The sequence below is a fragment of the Eublepharis macularius genome, chromosome 14 (genome assembly GCF_028583425.1).
Source record: "Eublepharis macularius isolate TG4126 chromosome 14, MPM_Emac_v1.0, whole genome shotgun sequence".
Classification (NCBI taxonomy): Eukaryota; Metazoa; Chordata; class Lepidosauria; order Squamata; family Eublepharidae; genus Eublepharis; species Eublepharis macularius.
The window spans coordinates 58,079,480-58,094,585 of record NC_072803.1 but is presented as its reverse complement, the minus strand read 5'-3'; the positions used below and the strand labels follow the sequence as shown (position 1 = coordinate 58,094,585).

General features: G+C 47.9%; 1 protein-coding gene across 6 annotated transcripts in view; it reads right to left on the bottom strand.

Annotated features, from left to right (window-relative positions):
• The window catches only part of SPTAN1 (spectrin alpha, non-erythrocytic 1), an 81,319-nt gene that overhangs the window by 3,375 nt on the left and 62,838 nt on the right, over nt 1–15,106 (bottom strand). For 5 of the 6 annotated variants that reach the window (XM_054997497.1, XM_054997499.1, XM_054997500.1 and 2 more), the window contains 11 exons: nt 14,245–14,366; nt 13,684–13,816; nt 12,581–12,679; nt 12,046–12,205; nt 11,502–11,578; nt 11,170–11,379; nt 7,999–8,295; nt 6,491–6,603; nt 5,659–5,676; nt 2,009–2,063; nt 591–787 (listed from right to left, as the gene is read on the bottom strand). In XM_054997497.1, the coding sequence (XP_054853472.1) occupies nt 591–787; nt 2,009–2,063; nt 5,659–5,676; nt 6,491–6,603; nt 7,999–8,295; nt 11,170–11,379; nt 11,502–11,578; nt 12,046–12,205; nt 12,581–12,679; nt 13,684–13,816; nt 14,245–14,366 (1,481 nt within the window). Of the gene's footprint in view, nt 1–590; nt 788–2,008; nt 2,064–3,460; nt 3,524–5,658; nt 5,677–6,490; nt 6,604–7,998; nt 8,296–11,169; nt 11,380–11,501; nt 11,579–12,045; nt 12,206–12,580; nt 12,680–13,683; nt 13,817–14,244; nt 14,367–15,106 lie in introns of all 6 variants that reach the window. The other variant, XM_054997502.1, reaches the window with a different exon arrangement.

Sequence of the window (15,106 nt, the reverse complement as noted above, 5' to 3'; positions counted from 1 at the left end):
ACATGGCTCTCCTGGGGGTTGGGAGATGAGCATGGGAGGATTCACGTCAGTTGCCCCATCCACATAACTCCAGTGCACGTGACCGTGGCTGGGTGAATCCAATTCACGGGGAAGCAACTGAAACTGAGGTCGTCTGATAAAAAGAACGATGGGTCAGCTCAGTAGCAACTTTTTCTGCTAAAGGCATAGGCTGCTGTCTATTGAGGCCAGAAATAAGGTCCTAATTTAAAAAGGGTCTTGAGCAGGGAGAATACGTGACCGGTCTGGCTTGGAACATGCCCAGCATCTCATTTTAACGCTGCAACACACAGTATTCTCCTGTCAGAGAGCTGTAGCCCAGTCAACCATTGTGGTGGCCCAGCTGACGTAAGATGCTGGGGCATGTGCAATGTTGCATGGGTAAGCTCTTCCTGACAATCAGTATTGTGTTTAAACAGGGCTGGAGTTAAAATAGGAGAAATGTCCCCTGGGTTATAGGGTTCCCCCATCCTTTTCCAACTTTCCTTCTAAGCAGCCCTGCCCCCAAGAGAGATCTTTGCTTGGCTCAGCCACCCATTTGCAATGCTCAGCCACCATTAACATGGTGTTACCTGGCCTGTATTTGCTGTTCTAGATTGTGTTGCATTCTCATGCCGAGTTGGTCCAGCTGGTCCCACTGCTGTGCCAGCCCCACCGTGCTGTGCTCAGTGTACTTGTTGTCCAGGATAAGAGCTTCCTCCATAGCTGCTCCGAGGTCCTCAATCTTCTTGAGCTGGCTCCTCATGGCTCGGATCTCCTGGTGCTTGCGCTGTAGGGAAGAGCAAACGCCATTAAGCAAAGTATGCGAGTGGGGGTGGGGGTCTTTTTGGCTGAAACGAGAACAATCCCACAAAAGACACCTTGCTTTACATCTTGGATTAGCAGTGTCCACAAGGACTTCCATGCTTCGCTCTTGTAATTACAACTGCTAACAGGGCTGAATTTCCACTTCGGAAGCAAGTGAGCATTGGAAGGTTGGGACCTCTGGTATCTTCCTGGCACTGTACAGTAGGCAGGACCTGAACTGGGAGGAGCTTTTCCCCTGCCAGCGGCGATGACAACCTGTCTAGTTTAAACAGCCCTGCCTGTGGAGCAAGCAGAAGAGTGGTCCTCATCAGGACACCTCCCCGCCCCCCCGCCAGCAGAGGACACGGCATTGCAGAAGCAGAGAAAAGGACATTAGCAAAAGTGCTAGAGGATCTTTACAAACCGGATGCACTCGAACAGCCTTTTGGTCCATTACCTTATCTGACTCTCTTTTCAAAGTAGATGCTTTTAAAAAAAATCTTAAAAACAGGCTATTTTGTTGATGGCTGGAAACAGCTAATTTAATTTAATTTAATTTAATTTATTATATTTATATTCCGCCCTCCCCGCTTTCGCAGGCTCAGGGCGGATAACAAATACAAACATGTTTAAAAACATTAAATAATACGTTTAGCAAGTATTAGCTAGCAAGTCAAAGCACATTGTACAAGGATTGGAATAACCGTGCGAGTAATTTACTTATAACCTTTAGGCCCCCGTTTTTCCTCCATCCTGGAACGTGAGGTGGCCTATGCTGGGTTCCACAGAGGTCCTCCATCCGTCCTGGCACGGACCAGACCCGGACCTATTTAGTTTCAGCAAGGTCATGTGCCTCCCTAACCCCCCCCCCCCGGGGCTCACGTCCAAAAACGTCCCTCTTTGGGGGGGTTCATGTGCTGCCCCGAATCCTGTGCTTGGATTTTTGTGGCGCCCAAAATCCAGCTCTGCTATCACCACCAGAGGAATACTCTAGAGTCACTGTGTCACCCTTGCCGCTGACTTGCAGTGACTACAAACTGTGCACTATTATCGCAAACCCTTTTGGATCCAAGCCTTGCTTCCTTATAAAGCAAGCAGGCCACAGTCTACTCTGAATATTTTTCTCACTTTCAGTTCAAGGAACACAGTCATTAAATGAAATCTTCCCCACCCCCTCTGATTAACTTCAGGGGAAAGTACATACTTTAGTCGCTTCCAGCTGTGACTCCAGGGTTCCCGATTCCTCCACCATACAAGACCTAGACACAAGAGATTCAATGAAGGAGGGGTTCTCAATAACCGAAACAAAACAAAAACTCATTGGGGCTCAAAATCAATGCCATGCCTTTTCGGTGGATCACCTAATTTCGCTGCCAAGGCAGGATTTTTTTTACATATGAGCCCTGGGGTCAAAAATCCATCAGTGTCTTTTGCACAACCGAGAGATTTTCCCAGAGGCCGAATCTCTACTGCAGCCTTTTAAGCAGTTTCTAATGAGAGAAAGGCTTCAAATTCAAACTCGGTACTAAAAAAATATATGCCAGTGGGATCTTCCAGATCCAGTCCTGAGCTGGCTACGTTTGGCAGCTGCAGGCAGTTAATTTCCAGCCCCATGCCACAAGCCATATGGAAACACATGCCAAATCCAAAGCGCTCACCTCCTCGATGGACTGAGTAGGCTTCCCAGTGCAACTTCACCCACCCTCCCTCCAACTGTGCCCCACACACACAACCACAAGTGATTCGCTTGAGATGAGCTTGGATTGCCGATGAGCGACAGGAGCTCTAGCGAGGCTTTGCACAGAGAACGTGTGTGGAAAACCTTCATAAAACTACTGGCTCAGTTTGAACAGCAAAGGTAATGGTGTCTGCAGGGCGAATATGCCTCAGTACAGGGGTGGTTCGTCAAAGACCACCTCGGGGGGAGTCCTACGAGGGACCCATCCCTCTTGCACCCCAGTGGAACAGAGGGGTAACTCTGGCACAGCCGTAATTTAAGGATTTGTTTTATCGTTTGTTTTCATCTTTGGCATAGAGAACTTAATAAAAAGGCCCTTGGAAGGCCAACCTAAGGTTAACTCTAGAGGAATCAACTAGCCAAATAAAATTACTCTGCGTTTCCTTCTAAACAACAAGGCAGCAGTTTTTCAAAAAGTATTTAGAGCCTCTGTCCTGAAACATTCATGGTGCAAGATCACAATGGATAATCTGTGTACAAACAGCGAGTCTCGGCTGCCGTGCAGGTGGGTTGCACTTCCTTTGAGTCCCTGTGAAATGTAAGTTCTTGGTGGGAAGTCAGGTGCCCTTTCTCATCCCAACCAAACTCTGCCCTCCAAAACGCAAGGGGGCAGACTTCCAAGCTAAGTTTGGCAGTTAAGAATACTCCATATTAATATAAAGGTACCAAATTGCCTGGGCGATTTTCGCTCCCAGAAAGTTACAGCTCACAGTGCTTGTTTAAAGAGGTCAAAATGTGTGCCCGGGGTATTCCGGGCAGCAAGCTGTGAGCCAACGCAAGGAAACACACTCCCTCCCCGCCAAAAGCATCTCACAGCAGTGACAGTTAGTCAAAAGGAAAGCGAGTCTTTGGGATTAGGAGTGCGCAGTTTAAAAATTAAAAATAACACAGTGAGATAAGAAAAATAAGGAGAAAAACCTTCCAGACAGATCATCCCCAACTTCATACTGATAGACACGAATGACACGACGGTATGCTATGCTAGTCAAAGAAAAGAAACCAAGTGAATTCCAGATGGAAAAAAGGGAGCACAAACTGCAAACCAGCACCAGCTCACAAACAGCAGCAGTCACAAGCGACGCCGTGCCAACTGCCACAGCAGGCGCCAGCACAGGCAGTAGGGCACATTCCACCTCTCCAGGCACTCAACTATGCTTCGCACCGAGGAGCAGAAGCCCCCACAGGCCGGAGCCTTTGCTGGGCGACAAGTAGGGCAGCGCACATACAAAGCTGCCCTCTTCAGAGTCAGGACACAGGCCCAGCTAACTCTGGGATCTCGGGCAGAGAAAGATCCTTCTTCCCAACGTCTGTCACCTGGAATACTTTTAAGTGGAGATGCTGGGTGTACCTTGTGTGCGCAAGCAGATGCTCTACTATGGAGCGAGACTGAACGTATCAAGAGGGACCAAGAACAAAGTCTTTTGCATGAGTCCACCTCTGAATGGAGCGGGAAAAGTAACTCACTTGTGGACACCATCTGCCACTGAAGGACCAGCAAGTCCTCCTTCCCCCAACCCACTGCTTTTCTGAGTGGGGGGTTTCCCCCACCTATGCAGGAACACTCCATACTGGACCCCCCACCGGCAGTCGGAAACGGTGCAGCCCAGCAACAGAGCTATCGTCTGGGGATGCTGTTGATTTGCTCCAGTTCTCAAATGGTGCGGAAGGGCAGAAAGAGATCATCCTGTTAAGTGCAGTTTCCCATATACAGAGGAAGAAGAGGGAAGGCGCTGGGTTGACACAGAACCCTCCTACGCTTCAGCTAACTGAACCACCATTTTGCAGTCAGTGCTGAAGTCTGTTAATTGATAAGAGAGGCTGGAAATGCAAATCAATGCTCTCAATTTTTTTAAATAGAAGGATCCCAGCCTGTTACCGGACACTCAAATGAATCCATCTGCACTCAGAACACAGCGAGAAGAGCTAGCGCATGCAGCACCCGGGCCTGGTGGCTTCCAGCCAGACCCACCAGCACCAAGGCCAAGAAACTGGGTCTCATCAGGAGCTGTGTCTAAAAGTGAGGAAATTACCATCGATTCCCCCCCCACCCAAAAACCCCCAGCCATTTCACTTCTGATACAGCTGAGGGTTGATATGGCATTTGAAGCAGCTGGCTGGCCAAATACACCCTTTTTCTTCAAGGTGAATAATTACATTAAAGAAGGGACAAACCACCTGTTCCAGGAAACCCATTCCTCCGTTTTAGGAATATTGTGTTTTTTGCTGCAGGCAGTTGGCTTCTTTGCCATTTGAACTCAGCTGAGAACTGAAGGACTGAGGACGTATTTTTTGTCTCCCAACTTCACATGTGTGTGTAAGAAGTGCCTCCAGGTTACAGCCGACTTACAGCGACCCTGCAGGGTTTTCAAGACAGGAGACGAGCAAAGGTGGTTTGCCACTGCCTGCCTCTGCGCAGCAACCCTGGATTTCCTTGGTGGTCTCCCATTCAAATACTAACTAGGACTGACTTAACTTGGCTTCCAGGAGCAGCCTAGCCTGATCCATAACTTCTAGGACACTAGAAACCTAAAATTCCTTTATTGCAATTTAGTGCCTAAGAGAAGAACTTTACTTTCACGGTAGCAGAAAAAGCAGCTGTCAAGTTAAGATGCTAAACCACAGTTGTTTAATCCGATAGTCCAATGAATACACACAACCCTTTTGATATCATGGGACATTACTAACGGGCAAAAAATGAACACCTTACTTCCTCCACTATCTTGAAAGGCGAAAAATATGGTTTGAAATACAGTTGCAGGCCAATGCACAGCTTAAAATGTTTGCAGGGCAGGCTGGGGGGGGGGGGGGGTGACGCTCGCTGAGAACTGTAGAATAATGGAAAGAAGCTCGACGGGAACTTCATGTTCCTGTCCAGATCCCCTTGTCCAGGAGATGGGGCAGGAAAGGGACTTTTCCCCTCATTAGCTGCCCTGTGTTCTGTTTCCTGTGCCTCTGACAGCAGATGGGGAAGCTGCTCATGCACGTCCCAGGCAGAGATTCTCAGACAAGACAGCTTCTGACACAGCTGTCACAAGCAAAGCAATGGCAGAAGAAAGCACGCTCACGCACACCCCCACAAACAAGAAAATTTGTGAAATGTTTCATTTTGTACTAACCCATCAAGCAGGTAGGTCCTGTTGAAAGGATGGTCCAAACACCAGGCCACAGGAGAAAAGGGAACCAGATGAGGGGGTGGGGGGCGGTGAATGGAGAAAGAAGAGAAACACAGATGATCAGAGGTGGCTCCTGTTTACATTTCAAAACCCAAGCAAAAACAGCCAGACGTGGTGCTTTGGGGCAGAGCGTTTATTCTGTGAGCTGGCTGTTCTCTCCCCAAACCTTTTCTCTAATGCCTTTGTCAAACTGTAAATGCTTTGAACACTTGAAGCACAGGAACAAATGCAAACATAAATGAGATGAAAGCACAGCATTCATTTCAAGTACGGGAAAGTAGTGTTCCCAGATAACTATGCCTTAGGGTCTGCCGTTTCAGTATTGAGTCTCTACACACCATCTTTCAGTAAACAAAATGCTTTGTTACTTACCACATTTCTCTTCAATTTTCTCTGTGAAGTAAGATAATTTATGACGGTGGCTTGCACCAAACCACCCAATGATAATTGATGGCCGAATAAGGATTTTACTCCTAACACCAGCTACTGCCTCAGACAGGACTGCCCCCCCCATGTCCTAAGGCACGATCACTTGGAAGAGGGACAACAACCTGAGGTAAAAGCCAGGATACGCTTTTCTCAAAATAACCTCTGATTTCAGATAAGCATAATCAATGCCTTCATAAGAGATGCCTAAGCACCACTAAAAAGTCAAAGGAGCTTCCCATCTGGAGCAAAAGTAGCTGGCAATTCCCCACTGGGGCTCTGAAAGGGTAGTCTGTGGTTTGTCAGAGAGTAAGAGAAGATTGCATGGGGTGGGGGGGAGAATCAGCACCTGGTCTCTTGAATCCATTGGTGGAAAGCATTGGCATGCTGAGCGAACTCCTGGCGCAACTTGTCATTCTCCTCTTGCCTGCGCTGCTCCTTCTGCAGTTCCAACTCACGTTCCTGAAGAACGAAGAGACATTTGAAATCCCAGGGCGGGAAATACAGGCTTCACCCTCTAGAAATCTGGGAGCTCAGCAGAGGCTACGGAGGAGGGCCGGAGTTCAGTGACAGAGCATCTGTTTTGAAGGCGGGTCCCAGGTTCGGTCCCCACCGTCTCCACTTAAGAAGGGTCTGGTGTTCGGCAAGACCCCAGAGAGCAGCTGCTGGTCAGAGTAGACAAGCCTGACCAACTGTCTGACTCCGCGTAAGGCAGCTTCATGTGCAAAGGATTGTGGATTCTGCTACGAGCAATTCTGTATTTCTGATACCCTGGAAGGTGACGGGTTTTTTTCCTTTCCACTATCTATTATGTTTGTTATCATTTCACTTTTCCTTCACAGAGGCTCAGGGCCTGGTATGTGATGCTCCCTCATCTTTTATCCTTGAAGTAGGTAAGGCAAAGAAACTGACTGGCCCAAAGTCAACTAGTGAGCTTCGTGGCTGGGGGGGGGGGGGAACCTGAATCCAGGCCAAACTGGCTCCTAGCTATTACTGCTGCATTATTTCTGCAACACGCAATCAAACTGGTGGGTGGGCAGTCTTCCTCTGAAACAGATACGACCCACAAGTGGAGCCCTTCGGGGTGGGAGCACATTTCCCAGCATGCCTCAAACCCCTGCCTCAGTACCACAGCCAATGCTTTCGGCCCCCTTTCCATCCTGGCTTCTTCATCCCCCCTTTGTGGTTTCAATAATTAATCCCTCCTAGAGACCTACTTATTATTGGACCCGTGGTTAGCTTAATACTCAGAAGTGATCAAAATCTGGTGTTTGTCCCCAAATGCCCGACTAGCCTCACGTGCAAGCAACGCTCCCCACTGATTCCAACATTTGTTTTAAAAAACAAAATATACCGCTCCACAGCTCCAGGCGCCATGGCTTGGGTAAGTGCGGGTCATGTTACACCTCTTGTGCCACTAGACACTGCCATGGATGAAGGTCCCTTTCCTAACCCAAACGGCTAATCTGGGGAAAGGTGGTGGGGAGTAGGGGCGCTCAAGGGTGAGAGCGCCTGGTCTGAGAAAAGTCTGCGGAAAAGGAGCGGCATGCGCCCCGAAAAGCTGGCCACTGCAGAGCAGACCGGGACAAAATGGGGTGGGACGAGCCTTGCTCACTGGAACGGACAGAGTCTCTGCTTCATTTGTACAATCCCTATTCCTCACAGAACAACACAAATAGAAGATGCAGGACGATGAGAAAAAACAATGTGTTCAAACAGCAGGACTGAGGGTGAATGTTCAGAAAAAGTCCACGTGGATATGTGGCTGAGAGCACCCTCTTGTTGTTGGCAGCGCACTGTCTGCAAAGGAACTGAGGAACAAAGGAATGTCCAGGAACAGGCCTCACTGTCAATTACCTTGATTATTTTCTGCAGGTTCCTCCAGGTTTCCTCGAGAGCTTCCATAGTGAACCAGGTATACGGGTTGGAGGCCACCCGGAAGCTCTTGATCTGGCGGTCCAGCTCAGCTAACTGGTTGAAGTCGGCCTGGGCGGAACTAAGTGAGGAGCGGAAAGCATCGTGGGCCTCCCGCAGCGCTTTGATCTCCTCCAGTGAGTTGCAGCGCACGGGATCTGTCAGGTCCTCCTCGGCATTCTCAAACCAGCTGTTGAAGGCTGAAGCTTTCTTGGCAAAAGTCAGGAACAGGTCTTCAACCTTGGAAAGAGAAGACGACCATCGAGGTTCGTTAAGGAGTGAAGGGCCATTCAGGGAGCTCAATGCAAGACTGAGAACACATACGGAAACACTAGCAACGAAGCCCGTTGCGTGAAAAAAATACAATGGGCTCTAGGAAGCTGTTGTTGGTCACTTCTTTATTTTTCATGAAACATAACAGTCATCAATGTTGAAAGACTTCTTTGTATACAACATTTTTTGCAAAGATTTTGTCGGAATTGGGAAGTAACTTGGCATTCACTGCCACCAGGGCTTCCGTCTTCTCCTCAGTGACCTCAGGTGAGGTGCAGGGAGGAGTGCTTGGGCCGTCAATTTGGCAGGCCCCCTCTCGGCAATGTGCCTATGCAAAAATTAATTTGTATTCTGCTCTTCTTCCCCTCAGCAGCCTCCTGCTCTGTCCTGGGGGCCACTGCAAAGCACCTGCTTGCAACCGCAAGGGGGCCCGGCGAATCAACGGCCTGAGCACTTCTCCCAGTGGCAAGCAGGCACTACACAGTGACCTGGAGGCCAGAGTGGGAGGGCTCTGAGGAGAGCTGTGGGGGGGGGGGCGTCCTTAGGCTGTCGATTTGGTGCGCCCCCTCCCGGCAGCGAGCAGGTGCTTTGCAGCGGCCTAAAGGCCAGAATGCACCTGCACGAGGATAAAAAGTGAGTTGTTGCCAAAACAGCTTGCCTTTTATATGGTAGGATTAGCATTTAGGATGTTGTTATGGTTAGGAAAGAGGGGGAAGTGGCTTTCCTTGCTGGAAACAACTTTAGACCAAAGTTTTCCTGGAAAGCACCCAGGTAGTCGCTTGTCACCACTCAGGTACCTCCTGAGAACAGCTGGACTGATCCACTGGGAAGCAGCCCTTCCAGTTCAGTCCTAGCAAAATAACAGAGTAACAAGGTGGAAATCCTGAAAAACTATCTTATAGCTAATTGGATAGTACCCAAACGGTCTGGCATGTAGGGAAGAGAATCAGAGAAATATCCCAGAGAAATGGATTGTACCAAGGAAGCCAAAAATGCCTTTATATAAAAAAAAGGTTTATTATAGAAAAAATGAAGAAGTGTGGGTGGATTCAAAGGTTCCTCAGAGCATATACAGAGTTCCTTGCAGTACCAAGACAGTGGAGAAGTCCTTAACCTCTGGCCCACCGGTTCTGGGGTCCCCAGATGTTCCAAAGTGGGGACAAAGAAAGTTCAGAGCTCCCAGATATTGATGGGCAACAGAGTCTGATTTAAGCCAGTCTCCTCAGAGCAGAACCACAAGTGACGCCTGACACAGGTTGGACACTTGTCTGCTTCCCTCAAGTTTTGATGGGAAATGTAGGCATCCTGGTCTCGCAGCTTCACTCTCTGACTGCTGTCCAATGGACTTTTCAACGGTCACTTGTCCAACATTCCGCCAAGCTGCCTACATTTCCCACCAAAACTTGAGGGAAGCTGACAAGTGTCCAATCTGTGCCTTTTGTCACTTGTGGTTCTGCTCTCAGTGAGATTGATTAGCAGATCTAACCAATCCCAATCAACACTCCATCTCTGATGTCAGAGACTATTTCCACCAATCAGAAAATTATTACATTTTAACGGCTCTGTACGAATATAGCAAAAAGGGAATCTGGCCCAAACCGGCTGTCCTTTGTCAAAAAGGGATTAAGTTGGCCAGGCAGTCCTAATGTGGTATAAAGCGTTATTCTCATATAAGCCCCGGGGGTCCAAGAAGCCAGGTGCTCTAGCTGGCACCCTTGAGCCCTATGGAATCTTCGGGTTCTGTCTAGGGATGCGTGCTTCAGGATTCAGGTTTTCGACCCGAATTGGGCCCGATCCAGAAAGATTTGGCACTTCTGAATCAGCCTCAGCATTGCTGAAGCAATTCGGAAATGCCTAAGCAAAGCTCACCTAAGTGCTTTGGTAAGGTTCCAGTGGTGGGGCAGCGCCTTCTCTTGCTGTTCCTGCAAACTTGCAGGAAGAAAGTACTTCCTGCAACTTCCTGCCTTTTTTTCACCCGATGGGGAAGGGGGAGAGGGAGGGAGAGGGAGGGAGAGGGAATAGAGGGGGGACTCAGAGAGTGTCCAATCCCTAGAGCAGCTCTCCTTCTCTGGGGATTCTCTCTGGAAGTAGAGTGCCTTTTTGGAAATGCTGCAGGGATTTTAAATTGGAGGCTTGCCTTTTAGCCAGCCTCCATTTTGCCCTGGCCTGGAGACATGAGACTGGTGCCTGCTTCCTGCTGGCTTGCCTCTGTCTCTGGGGTCTGGGCTGTGACTTGGCTGGCCTGCCTGGGACTTACTGCTGGACCTGCTGTGCTGACTGCTGGATCTGCACCTGGAGACTGGGTAGGAGACTCGCTCTAGACTCGCAGGGTTTTGTTCTTTGGGAGGAGGTAGATAGGGGAGGTCAGTGTCAAACCTTGACACTGAGAGATCTCTGTCTTTCGGTGCTACACCTCTGAAGATGCCAGCCACAGCTGCTGGCAAAACGTCAGGAACTACAATGCCAAGACCACGGCGATACAGCCCGGAAAACCCCCAACAACCATCGTTCTCCGGCCGTGAAAGCCTTCGACAATATAAAGAAACTTGTGTCTGAAGACATACTTTCTACGAGTTGCAAAAGCAGCTACGCTTCCCTGGATCTGTGCAGTTTTCCCTCTCTAGCACTCCAGGGCTTGGATCACTTGCTTAAGTTACTTAGGCTTCCCAAAAGCAGCTGCAGTCTGTCTGCCAGTTAATGTGGGCTGGCTCATGTAGGATGATGAGGGGAGCAGAAGGGAGATAATCCAGCCTTGTAGCAGGTGGTCTGTAGAGATACGGGCCTCTTCCGTGGGTACTAGCTTGACTCTCAATTACTGACGCCTACAGATTTTACACTCACCTTTCTGAAATGCTCTTGGGCTTCCAGGAGTTTCTTTTTCCTGGCAGCTGAATTTGCCAGCAGCTGGTTCCAGCGTTTCATGAGAGAGGCATGCCGCGCCTCAATGGCTTTGGACTGGATGTGTTTGGCTGCGAGAAGCTGATCTTTGAGGGCCGTGATGTTGGCAATCCCTTCTTGCTGGAAGGCCTGCAGTCCAGCATCAAAGGTTTCCTATAACATTAAGAGAGGAAAAGATTATGCTTAAAACTTTGCTGTGTTTAGGGATGTTCAGGAAATCAGTGCCAGTTCCTGAAATACGCCTGTTGAGGTTCACATATCCAGCCTTTACCAACCTGTTTGGTTAGGAGCGTTTGCACGGAAGAGAGATCTCGGCCATAGTCGTCTGTCTTGAGGCTGTTTTCCTTTTCACCTACAAGAAGAGAAAAACATAGAATAAATCCTGTGCTCAAAAACCCACTTCCTAAAATGAAGCAAAAGGAACTCTGGATGGGGGCAGGATGAGGGAAAGGGACTGCTTTCTTGACACTGGGTTTCCATTTTCCTCCTTTATTTAGTTGGGGGATTGACAGGCTTCACAAAACTAGAACCCAGGGGAAATAAAGGAGGAAAAAAGAATGCTCATGAACGAGAACCAAAAAAGCAACAAGATGGTTTCCTAAGTTAAAGAAGACAGAAACCACCAGATAATACATATTTGAAGAACTGGCACATTAGTACTAATTGTATTACAAGACCGATAATCAAATACAACGGCCGGGATCCCAACAGGGCCCTGTCAAGTTCCTCTCTTCACTGGACGGGAAACTTCTCAGCCCTTCAGATGAGGTGGGTGGGTGCCTCTGTCCTCTCCGCCTGTCCTCGAGGCACTGCACGTACCTATCCACGACTCCACCACATCAGCTTTCCAGTTGAACTGGAGGAAGGCAGAATTCTCATCCAGCTTGGCCTTCCTCTGGGCTGCCGCTTTCTCCAGCTCAGACACTTTGCCCCTCAGGCTCTTCATCTTTGCAGTAATATTCTCTTCATGGTGATTGTTCTGCCAAAGGAGGGGAAAACATGCATGTTGCTCCTAACTAAAATGTGCAATTCTGTCCCACTTTGAGCATTAAATATCTGGATATGCTACCTAGGCGAGATTTTATAGCCGAGCGTCATGAAAGTGTAAAATGGGAGCACCCTTGAGCCAAGGCGAGATGGGGTGGCCTTAGCTATCTTGCTGATTTAGGTTAAGAAGTCTTTAAAAAGGGACAGATCGCATGAATCACGTGAAAAGGGTCACATAAATGGATGTATCAAAGAGTGACAACTCCACAGCACCTCAGCAGGAGCGGCTTCTTTTGGTTTACAAACTGCTTTCTTATATGCAGACCTTGTACTCAACCTGAACAGCTGCACCAGGGTCCCCGCTCACCTTCTTAATGAGATCTTCACCGTTAGCACAGACATCATTCACTCTGTCCTTGTGCACTGTAAAATCGGTCTCAAACGCTTCATGCTTCTTCAGCAAGCCCTGGAAGGAAGGCACATTTGTAAGAGCTGGAACAGAACTGTTGTGGAGTGCTGGTGAATACTGCTTTTTGTAAGCTGCCCTGACCTGCCATTGATGGTGAGATTGAAGTATTTTAAATAAAGTAAACTAAACAAGCCCCAAAATATTTCCCAGAGACACAACCTGCTGTAAGAGAAAGCTTACAAGTGGGGGACCTGCAAAGACTTGTTGGGAGGGTCTCATTTCCCCCTTCCCACTATTTCCCTGTTTCCCTTCTCCTAGCAGCCCTCATAGCCTGACATTTTCCTACAGTGTTAACTGGCCCAAAGTCATCCAGTGAGCTTCCATGGCAGAGTGGTGATTTGAACTTGGGTCTCCCAGATCCTGGGATGAAACTCTAACCATTACACCTCATCAGCTTTTGTGGGGAGGACTGCTTTTTAACAGTAGCAAGCAGCCAGTCATAGATGAGTCATGCAACTCGTGTGGCATCAAGTTACCCAGTGGTTGCTGCTGGGCCTGGCCCTAATGCGTCTTCTCTCAAAGGCCAAAAGAACCCTGGAAAGGACCTGGCCCCTCACCCCTGTCTTTTACTGACAGAAACTGAGGCTTGAAGCCTTGCAATACTTTTATGGTTGCCTAGTAATGGTCTCTGAAGGCATTTGCATCTCTGGATTTAACTATCTATAGATTTGGCTATGTTGAGAATTAGATATACTGATGATATCTGAAGTGATCTGAAAGTTAGTTTAACAACTTGCTATTCAGTGGAGATGTTACTTTTCATGCACATCAAGTCTGTATGAAGAGGACTTGGTGCTAGGCTGCATGGGCTGCCATTCTGCTCCAAATGTATCCAGTGGATCCCTCCAGACCAAATGCTAAGGGATGTGGCACAATACTAGCGGGCAGTGTTCTAAAAGGCTCTCTGCTTTACATGACCAGAACTCTTTCTTCCTGCTAGTAAACTGGTATTTGCTGAGAGCCCTCGCGGTGCAGCGGACAGGACATTGCCTCCTGCACACCTGGATGGCAGCAAGGGTGTCACCGTAATCTTCACTGGCCACCAGTGTCATTTTCTCGTTGATCCAGGCTTCCTCTTCTTCCACGTTAGCCACAAACTGCTGGTACTCCAAGGACTCCTCTAGCCTCTGACCACTGTCAACAGAAGTACAAGAAAAAATATCGTTTTGTGTGTCGTGTCTTTGATTCTTCATTTCTAAACCAAACAGATATTATTCTCCCCATCTGCTTTCTCTTTCGCACAGGGACTTTTTCCAACAGATCTTGCCCATAAGGCCTACTTGGAATCCAATTAACAAAGCTTCTGAACTCACCAGTCTGATGTTTCGCCCAGAATGGGACTAAATAGGACTACAAAAAGAGCATAGGTGCAATGTTTACCCACTTGAAGAAGAGTTCTGTGTTTCTCCAAGGCTTGCTTACTGAAAACATTTTAAAATGTTGTTTGATCCACAAAAAAGATTTCCTCTTACACTTGGCTCTAGGTTTACTTAGACCTCTTCCCCAAGAAGAAGGCAAGCTGGAATTAAAGCCCAGCTATCTCAGAACTGGGTCTCACTCACCGAGCGGCAGCCAGTTGCTTGAGCTCTTGCCAGTGCTCCACAAACTGAGCCAGTCTCTGCTGTATCTCTTCCTTTCCAATGGTGTTGTCATCAGACAGCTTCTTTCCTGTGTCCAGCACACCCTGAGCAACAGACGAAAGTCAGAGGCTGTTGGAAGGCGTGCACGGTGCCCTGCAATTTCTCTGCACTGCTACGTACATTTCCTCACTTTAGCAGATGTGTAATTTTTTAAAAAAATCACATATTTATAAATAATTTAGTGTGCTTTGTGAAAGTATAAACTACTTGATACATACTTATAAACTGAGGAAGAGTAAATCCAGTTGGCCTGCTCTATCATGACAAAAGGTAAATATAGGTTTGCATGGTACTGAATACTCATCATCAGCATGCTCGGCTTGCACAGCTCTCCATAACACTCTTAAAGGGGTTTTTATTTTATCTCTGCTACAAATACCAATCGAAGCTCAAAATCTGGATAATCTCTGCTTTTTACCAAGAATACGATTTTAAAAAATAGAAGACAGATGGGAGACATCCAAATGTATTTTTAAAATGGCCAAAGAACAAAGAAACCTCCTGCTCTGGATAGAGTTCCCTGTGGCGAGGAGATAATACAGTTCTTTACTGTGCAGACTTCATCCTTAATACCCCCAGCTCTCCAAGACTCAAATCTTCTGCCCTCCAGCTAACTCCTCTACTCCTTTCCAAACAATACAAAGTTTTTAGAAATTCTACAAATCACAGATGTTACCCAGATTAATACAAGGTATGCTGAGTTTTCATGATGTATCCTAAAGCTGAGTTTTGGCCCTGAATACACATGTAGGTGTTATTTTAGTACTCTGCACAGCTCCATAAT